Below are 9,677 nucleotides of genomic sequence, written 5' to 3' on the forward strand. Positions count from 1 at the left end.
TGGCTGTATACAAGAGGAGAAACTTAACCATATCTTTCCCATTGCAACTGCTCTGGAATTGTACCATGACTTTTAAAAGCTCATGCATGGAGGATTTTTGATATCTTATAATATGAATAATGAAGCCTTTTCTACATGTAGCCATCAACCAGAAAATAGTGCTTTACACTTAGGTTTTTGAAACATTGCCATTGAAACTGATTTTTTAAAAAAACAATTATATTATTATTTTCTTGTATAAATATCATTATATACAATGGTGGGATTCAAATATGTGAACAACTGATTCTCTGTGTGGATGCCGCTTCCGGAAGTCAGTTCTGGGCCTGGGCAACAAAAAATTAGCTACCGGTTCTGCCGAAGTGGTGCAAACCGGCTGAATCCCACCACTGATTATATATGTTTACCTTGTATAAATAAATATAAAGGATCAAAAGATGAGTCCACAAATTATATCTGTATAGCTTCTGTAAAGATAAATGTTATATTATTTTGAATTAAACACATTGGTTGATCTCTGGAATTTAGAGGAGAGTGAATTTGAACATGGTACTAAATTCTAAAGGTAATTAGAATGTTAGACAAGATTATCCCCAAATGGCCTCTCTGGGACCTCAGATCTTGGGGAGTTGCTGGTTTTTCTGAGAAGTTGTAGAAAGTGATAATTAAAAGATACCTAGAGCAATGGTAGCAAAAAACAAAGCCAAAATGCAACGGAACAAAATTGTATAATCATATCTGACATGGTGATAATGATAGTGAAACATCTATTTCTCTACACTTAACTGAAACCCGACACTCTCAGAATCAAGGCAGGACATTTTCCTTCTCACTTACTGCTTCCATTCACGGCTAAGCTGTGTTTACCTAATTGCTATTGATATATATTTCAAAGCTATCTCTATACTTACAGAATAACAGATTAAGAGTTGGAAGGGAGCTTGGAGGTATTCTAGTCCAACCCCACTGCTCAGGCAGGAAACCCTATACCATTCCAGTCTCTTCTTAAAAATTCCAGTACCCACAACTTCTGGACGCAAGTTGTTCCACTGATTGTTCTGTCAGGAAATTTCTCCTTAGTTCTAGGTTGCTTCTCTCCTTGATTAGTTTCATCCATTGCTTCTTGTCCTGCCCTCAGGTGCTTGGAGTATAGGTTGACTCCCTCTTCTTTGTGGCAACCATTTAGATATTGGAACACTGCTATCATGTCACCCCTAGTCCTTCTTTTCGTTAAACTAGGGGCATACCCAATTCCAGCAATCATTCTTTATATGTTTTAGCCTCCAGTCCCCTAATCATCTTTGTTGCTCTTCTCTGCATTCTAATTTCTAGAGTCTCAACATCTTTTTACATTATGGTGATAAATACTATGACACTTTTGCAAGTTTCTTTGCAGATAAAATTGCTTGTTTGCTTGGAATTTGATGCTACTTGGTCAAAGCTGACAAGATAAATGAACATTTGCCTGCAGCGTAGCTTATTTGTGTGCTAGTCCTGGCAATTTAATCAGGAAGAAAATATTGGCATTGAACATCAATGAAAGCTATTCGATGATACTCATTTCAGTCTGCCCGTTGCCAACTCGGATGTCCTGTTCTTGGCATCCACAGGATATATTCTCAGTGTTAATGCATTATTTACAACCCAGAATATCAATACTGTAGCCAAAAACTCCTGAAGATGGTGAACAGCCAAATGTTAATATTGGCCACTGTATATTTTTGTACCATCTGTGCTCGAGCATGTGCCAATGAGGTTGGGCAGACTGATGCAAAGAATTTCCTATAAACACAAATTTAAATATTACAAAATATTAGAGGGATACTTAACAACATCAACAACTACATTAGTCTTTGGATCTGTTTAAATATAAAACTCTTACCATGCAAGTTATAGAAAATGCTTCAGTATTCATTATATTTTAAAAATATATAAAAATACTTGACATCTGTCTGTGAAATCCTGTACAAATTGTGTATTAATATGGTTAACCACAAGTGCCTGTCTTCAGGAAGAAGCTGTCATGAAAAGACTGAAGTTGGCCAAAGGAAGATAGATAATCCCATTTTTTTAATTCTTATTGCTGATGCAATTGGCATCTGCATTGATTTACATGTTGTTGGAATAGTCTGGTTAGATTTTGAAGGCTGGTTGCTAGAAAATGATTGGTTACAAAAATTAATAGTAAATTGTGAATCCATATAAGTCAACATTTGCTATATGTAAATCGCTGGCCAAAAGGCAAGGAATATATTTGGACTTGCCATCCAAACTTGTTGGAAACTGGATTTTGAGAATTTCCAAGCTATTAGGATAGATTGGCTTTAGATATGAATGACAGCAATAAACAGAAATTCAACCTATTGGAAGTGCTGTAAAAAGCTATCAAGGCAATGAAAACTGTTTTTGAGGCAAATTATATTATTCCTGTGTCTCACAGAGACTCATAACAGTGCCTCTATAATCAAAAGGGTCTCCAAAAATTGCTCTGGATGACACATGAGTTCAAATAAATACTTCTCTACATCATCTTTATGTAGCCATTTCTTTTCTTTTGGCAACACAATGAAGCCTTGATTTAATGATTTAATCCATTTAGTGGATTTCAGATGCAACAAACTGAAGTTCCACCTGGGTTTCCCCCAAACAAGGGCGTCTGTTGCATCTGAAATAGTCTGGATGAGGCAATTACATTTATCTTAATTTTAAATTAATTCAATGGCATGTGTGACATCAAAATGTGTATTGCAAAGATGATGTAGCTGGGGTCAGGAAGCAAATGCTCTATAATGTGTGAATGATGTATTTCTGAATATAACAGACATTCGGAAATAACTATCTATTCTCCCAGTGATGTGTTAAAATGAGGATTCGTTATATTTTCTCTTCTCCTTACTGAAATCATTTTTAAATGAACAAACAAACAAACAAACAAACAAACAAACAAACAAATAACTTTACAGTTAAACAAATTGCTAAAGTAACTGTTTTAGCTCACATTTTGCTGGATTTGGAAGAGGAACCAGAACAATGGATTTCATTGTGATTTTATCAACTATTGTTTTTGTGCAGAAATAAAATGCCAATTATTTCAATTATGCCTCAAACAATTCTATGAATAAAGATGCTACTTCTGGTTTGTAAAAGGACCATGGCATAAGCCATATTTAGATGTTGTTATATCTGGAATGCTCACCTGATCTGCCACTTCCCCCCCACACATACAAGATTGTCAGCAGAAAGATATTGGTCTGCAGTTGTATGGTGTATGCTTCCACATAAGCAAAGACTGCATCGATTTGGGGAAATAGAAAACAACAACAAAAAACCTTTCCCACGTTCCTACCAGAAAATAGATAAAAAGAGTTCCATGAATTACTGTGTATTCATATATTTTTGGACCTAAGTGCACAATCTTATCCAATGGCAATTATTTTAAAGCCGGAGCATAACCAAAATATTTTTCACCAAACTCAACTCAATTTCAAAGTTAACCAGGTTTTTTCATAACAGTAGTGTGATATATACATTTGTATATACTAGGTAATAATAGACAAATCAGCCAAGTACAGTTTGTTTGTTTTTTAATAAAGATATAATTACAAAAAGGGGATAAAATCAATCCGGGAAAAGGGAAATTTTAATAGATCAGTTTAGACGTTTAACTACATCTTAACTCACATCCATTTTAAATAGTATTACATAAAGCCTGGTGGAAGGAACAAATTTTGTATCATAATTGGGGAATTCACAATACAAGTTGCCAAAAATCAAAACACAGTTGTTTGAAAATAAATATGCTCCATGCCAAATTCTACTAAATGAAAATAAAATGTCTCTTCCAGTACGAAAAACTTCTCTTAGTATTTTTTTTTTCATTATAGTATTGGGTCCTTTGATTGACATACTGTAAGGCTTTGTGTTCAAGGATTGCTTAGCTGTTCTGATTTTGTGCTGGGGGGGCAGAAAGAAAAGACAGTTATTAGTGTAGGATGTCAACGCTGCAAATACTGTATATTCTTGCTTTGACAATATGCAGAACTGTCTGGTATTTTTATAGTTAAACCAGGCAACAGGGAAAAAGGGAGGAGAATAAGGATAGCCCTGGGAAAAAGAAACCGGAAGTAAATCACATCTTCCAAGTTGATTGGAAGATGTGAACCATGACCCCAAAATAAGGGGGGGGGGGAAATGCTTAGAATGTATATGCGTAACGGAAGAGAAGCCAGACCTAAGCATTTCCACCATGCTGTACTGACGTCTCTGTAACCTTAATAAATGCTTTTAGGAGAAAATATGCCTGAAAGTCCTTTTAAGTGTTTCGTTAATCAGACACATGACATAGGTCACATGTTAATATTGTGTTCACATTATGCAAAAAGTGCAGTCCAGAATCTGAATTCAGGCTATAAACCTCCTTTTTGTGCTTTCTAGAGCCCTACAAATAGTTTGGGCTGAAAGCTGGGCTCATTTTTTGATTTTGGAGAACTTTTATGGGCCAAAGTGGGTGCTTTAAACTTGGCATCTATTTCACCTTCAGAAAATTCTGGAAATTGCCTCCTAATGGGAATGGACTGGCCACACCCATTCAAGCATACACTATAAACAAATGCAATTGTTACCAATACAGAGTTATTGTCTTTTTTAAGGGGTAGCAAGTAGATGATTAACATTTCAATAACATTTTAAAAGCGGATATAGACTTTTCAGATGGAATATACTTACCCTTTGGTATCTACTTTCTCACTACTGTTATCTTTAGATTTGTCTTCTTCTTTAATATCTAGAAATAAAAAGCAGCAATCTGCATCAACAGTATAAACAGTTATGTGATGAAGAAATAATCTTCATTCAGCTTAACAGAACTCCCAGGTAAATAAATATAGGATTACAGCTCACATAAAAAAATGAAACTGCACCTCTGATATTAGCTATCAATTTCACAATCAATTTATATGCATTGGGGATAATCTAGAAAATATGGCAGTTCACCTTAATATGCGCTATTTACAGTATTACAAAATTTTTGTGACCTAAGCAAAACTTATGCACTTTTGCATCCCTCCTCTTGACCCAGGAAGACGGCACTGCAGTTACTTTGGTTGAAGTCATCAAATGTGTGAGCGTAGCTGGATATTATCATAAAAAGTTTTCTTCATTCAATCAGATGAACAATGGGGGTGGGGGGGGCGGGGTTTCAGAGGGAAGAGAGAATTAAGTTCTGTAACCCCATGGGGTTTTTTTTGTTGTTGTTTTGACTGGGGGCCTGAAGGATAGCTATTTTGTATTCATTTTAATTTTGCACAGCTTTGCACATGAGGCAACTTTCCAGGAAGCAGGTAAAACAGGATCTAAGATCATATTCTTATTCTTGCAAATACGAACATAACTATTTATATCTCTTTCTGAATGTGTAGTAGTTTAAGAGAACGGATAATGTGGCTCTATGCCTAGTCCAATTGTCTAGCTTTTATTTATTCAGTTGAACATTTGAAAGGGGCTATAATTATATGCCAAAAAGATTACAGAATTTTGCTTACAAGTCAATTTGGTATGGTTAGCTTAACAGAAAGTGTGTAACTTGGCATTGACTTACCTGCTTTTTTGTCTTCTGCCTCTTTTTTGTCTTCTTCTAAGCGTGCCTTCTTTGCTCCTTTCTTATGATCCGTAACATTTCTGCGTCCACCTTCTCCTTCATCTTCAGAATCAGAAAATTCTTCATCACAGGCTATCCTCTTATCAGAAGCCCGAACTAGAATTAATATGGAAATTTTAAAAAGAGATTATTCCAAGATATCTCTTCAACATGTTACCTGATGACATAAAGGCTGTTCAGCAATGACAAAAGTATTTAACAACAACAAAAAGGCATGATAACCTGATACCGACTGATGTGGATAAATTCAGTTGTCTTGTAATCAGTTGTGCTGTTATAGTTTTTATGTTCAGGCTATCTCAGAAGGTTTGAACAAACTGAATGAATGTTTAATACATTACTATTATTAATTGATAAGGTACTTGTAATCTGTTCCCCCATGAAACCTCATTTGCATAATCACCCTCCATCCCTATTTAAATTTTATATCAGTTAAGCCACTCCATGCATCTGATGATATAAGCTGCAACTCATAAAGCTTATGTCTTTTAATAAAATTTACTGATCTTAAAAAAGGTGCTACCAAACACTGATTTTGGGTAACTATGGAACAAATGGCTGTAAAAAGAAACAAAATTATGGGAACACATTTAAACCAAGCTGTGACATCGCATTAAAAAAAAGCAATTATTTATTTATATCCATTCACAAGCAATTACAAAAAAGCAAGGTGACTTTTTTTTTCAAAAAAGCAACTGTACTAGGATAATAAGGATTGTGGTTTAATTATTTTCTCCTCAAAAACTGGAAGCAAAATCCAAAAATTCACGGCCAACATTTAAGGCAACTTGCTTAGTTTACATATAAAATTTACTTACTAGAAATACGTTTGTCTGGATCTTCACCATCTTCATCACCACTGTCTTCATGCACAGCATCTTCTGGAATAGCTTGCATCTGTACACCAGGAGCATGGGGCAGCATGCGCAAGTTCTCAAATAAACGCTGCCTGCAAAGAAAACAGTTTACTATGAAACAACTTTGTCTCTGTCTTAAGTATCAACAATATTAACTTCCTGGTTACAAGAAACTACTTGTAAGTTATATGGCAATAGGACTATGGCCAACAGAAATTCACAAAAAAAAAAACCACGACCAATTTAACAAATGGGTCTTCTGTAATCACAAACATACCTGCATTAGTGTTCACACAATTTTAATACAAGCTTTGAACAATTACCCTATTCTCAATGTTCAATGTAAACTTACTAAAAATTACTGTAACTTCATAGTGATAACATGAAATTCCAGTTTTCAAAATAATATGCAAGCTACGAACGTTAATGATACAAATGGTTTCTGAGACTTACCACAGAGTTTATTTTTTAAGCAAAAATGATTTTAATATAGGTAGTTTAAAATAGGAAAAGTGAAATTTCTTCTGAATTACTAAATGGATAAACTGTCAATTTTCATTTTCTAATCTATACTATTTAAGACCCCAGATGTAATTAGCAAACCCATTCTTTGTCTTCTATTATTACTGATCATTTAATAAAATATTTACAAATTTTTACAGCATTGTTATCTTTATTAAAAATAGGACATTAATACTTACTTAATCTTTTCCATATATTCTGGAGTGTTCTGATTTGTCATGTTTGATGGGCTTATATGCAGTTTGAAATCTGGTCCAAAGTACTCAAAGTAATCATTATATGGCAATTCTGTGAAAACAAAATTAAGATATAACTTTATTTTTATTGCTGAATTCCATTAGCAGTCTTACAGATCATACTAGTCTATTTGAAAATATTATTATAATTTTTTTCAGTTATCAAAACAATAAATACAATGATTTATTCTAGGAGAAATAGAAGTAAAAGATATTATGGTTCAAAATTACGGTTTGATTCCAATACTGTTACGTTATGTACATGCAGAATACTTATATTCTATAAAATAAAGATAAAAAATAGGGTCTGTATTGTCACAGGAAGTGATTTTCTTCAGTCATGTTTTTGTTTCAATGTTTGACACCTAGAATTTTGTAATGTATGGATTTAAACACGAAGTATATGTATTCATTTAAAGCTGTGCAAGTATAATATAAGGTACGATATAAAAGTTCTTCAAAAGAGGTGCTTCCAAATATACGTCTCATTTGAACTACTAAAGCTTGAAAGAATGAATCTGTATTGTACACGCCTGAAAAGACTGTTTAAATAATTCAATTAAAATATTTACTTCAAAAATTTGAAATAAGTGTTTTATACATAGTACCACACATAATAATTTTTATGTAGCGGTTAAAAGTGCTGGAGTGAAAAGCTGGGAGGATAGCAGTGTTAATTCTGACTGAGGCATGGAACTCAGCCAGGTGACCAAGTCAGTCATTCCCCGAGAAAGAAGGCACTGATCAACCACATCTGAAAATGTTTTCAAGAAAACTGGATGGACATTTCCATATACTGATTGGAAGGACTAAACAGTTTATTTAAATCACTGTCTAAAGTTAAACAACTTACAAACATAATTACATATAGGGTTTTATGTGTTTTATTTATTTTTAATATTATTTTTAATAAGTATTTTTTATCAACTGCTGCATTCAAGAAGCATCAGTTGAACTTCTACTTTTTAATAATTATTCAGCCACAAGTAGAAACTTCAGTAGGGAAGTAATAGTTACCCCCAAAAAATGTCTCTCTTAGTCAACAAAGGAGTACATTGTAATAGGATGATATAAGTCTTATGATAATATGCTCACACAAACATATCAAAATACTAAGGTTGCCTTTTAAGCACTGCAAAATCCACTGGATTCAAAGGGGGGAAATAAACATATTGACATTTTGTTTGGGAACATATTATAAATACATATTACTTTAAGATAGAACATCCCCCACTTACATTAAAAAATATCCTTAACCTATAATTGTAACAATTACAAGTTACAGTTGCACTGTATATTTTAGTGTACAGTATAAATATTACACTGAAAATGTAAGCATGTTTCCAGAGAGTGAGATCACTGAGAGCAAACAGACAACAAATAGAGATTAACAGGAGTTGGAAGAGATGGAAGAATAAGCAAGATACAGGTGAAGCACTGCTTTTTCCATAATATGAGAGAGAGAGAGAGATATGTCAGCCCAACAAGACAGACCAGGCTGAAACGTTAATATCACAAAGATCAGGACTACTTTTATTGTAACAACTATAGTAACAGAACCTTGCAAGTATGAATTCCCTCACTTTATCTATGTGCAAATTAGGAAAGGGCTTGTTTGAGATGGTTTTTTGGCCCAGGCACAAGCCCCTCTTATCTGGCCCTTGCCTTGATAGCAGCTCTCCCTCTTATCCTTCAAGGTCATTCCCACTGCCCTCTACAAAACATTACCAACATTATCCAAACCCACCATCCTTTTAATGCATATGGGAATTAATGGTATGGACAAAAGAGATCTTGAAAGAAACTTTGGAGATTACAAAGCCTTCAGTTAGAAGATAAAGGAACTGGGAGTGTAAATATTATTTTTGTCAGTATTTCCAATTGAGGGTCATAGCCCAAGAAGAGAACAAGATCCTGGAAGGTAATAACTAGCTACAGAAATGATGTTTGGATTCTACAGCAATAGTGTATGTTACTTTCATGAAGGACTCAAGGGAAGAGATGAACATAGAAAGCTAGGGAAAGGGTAACTTTGAAGGGTACTTTGCCAGTCCTTTCTGGACAGCACGAAGTAAAATGAAAATGTTGAGTGTAGCAAGAATCAAATACGTAACCAAGAAACCAAAACACAGAGGGAGAAGCAGGGCTAGAATAGGGCCTGAAAATTTTTGCAGGAAATTAGAACTGTAGGGCTTTTGGGTGGTGCGACTTAAAATCACAATGTTTGTATACAGAAATGTACAAAATTCTTGCTGAAATCAGGATTTTGTTAAGACAGAGAAAAGTCTAAGTGACTTATAGTAATTATAATTTAGATTAGGCAATCTGCACTTTTTAGTATAATATTTACCATTAGGAATTTCGCAGTCTAAGGCAACAGCAGTCTCATAAGTCCAACATCGAGCA

General features: G+C 34.3%; 1 protein-coding gene across 1 annotated transcript; it reads right to left on the reverse strand.

The window, feature by feature from the left end:
* Positions 1–3,567: 3,567 nt before the first annotated feature.
* On the reverse strand, positions 3,568–9,671 carry LOC107300833 (histone deacetylase 2-like). Its single transcript, XM_015830121.1, has 6 exons — positions 9,622–9,671; positions 7,215–7,323; positions 6,475–6,605; positions 5,597–5,752; positions 4,726–4,783; positions 3,568–3,954 (listed from the first exon to the last, which is right to left on the reverse strand). The coding sequence occupies exons 2-6, from the start codon at positions 7,253–7,255 to the stop codon at positions 3,924–3,926; spliced, it is 417 nt and encodes a 138-aa protein (XP_015685607.1). The 5' UTR covers positions 7,256–7,323; positions 9,622–9,671; the 3' UTR covers positions 3,568–3,923.
* Positions 9,672–9,677: the final 6 nt, after the last annotated feature.

The sequence above is a fragment of the Protobothrops mucrosquamatus genome, unplaced genomic scaffold (genome assembly GCF_001527695.2).
Source record: "Protobothrops mucrosquamatus isolate PMUCROS unplaced genomic scaffold, P.Mucros_1.0 scaffold8697, whole genome shotgun sequence".
NCBI classification, from domain to species: domain Eukaryota; kingdom Metazoa; phylum Chordata; class Lepidosauria; order Squamata; family Viperidae; genus Protobothrops; species Protobothrops mucrosquamatus.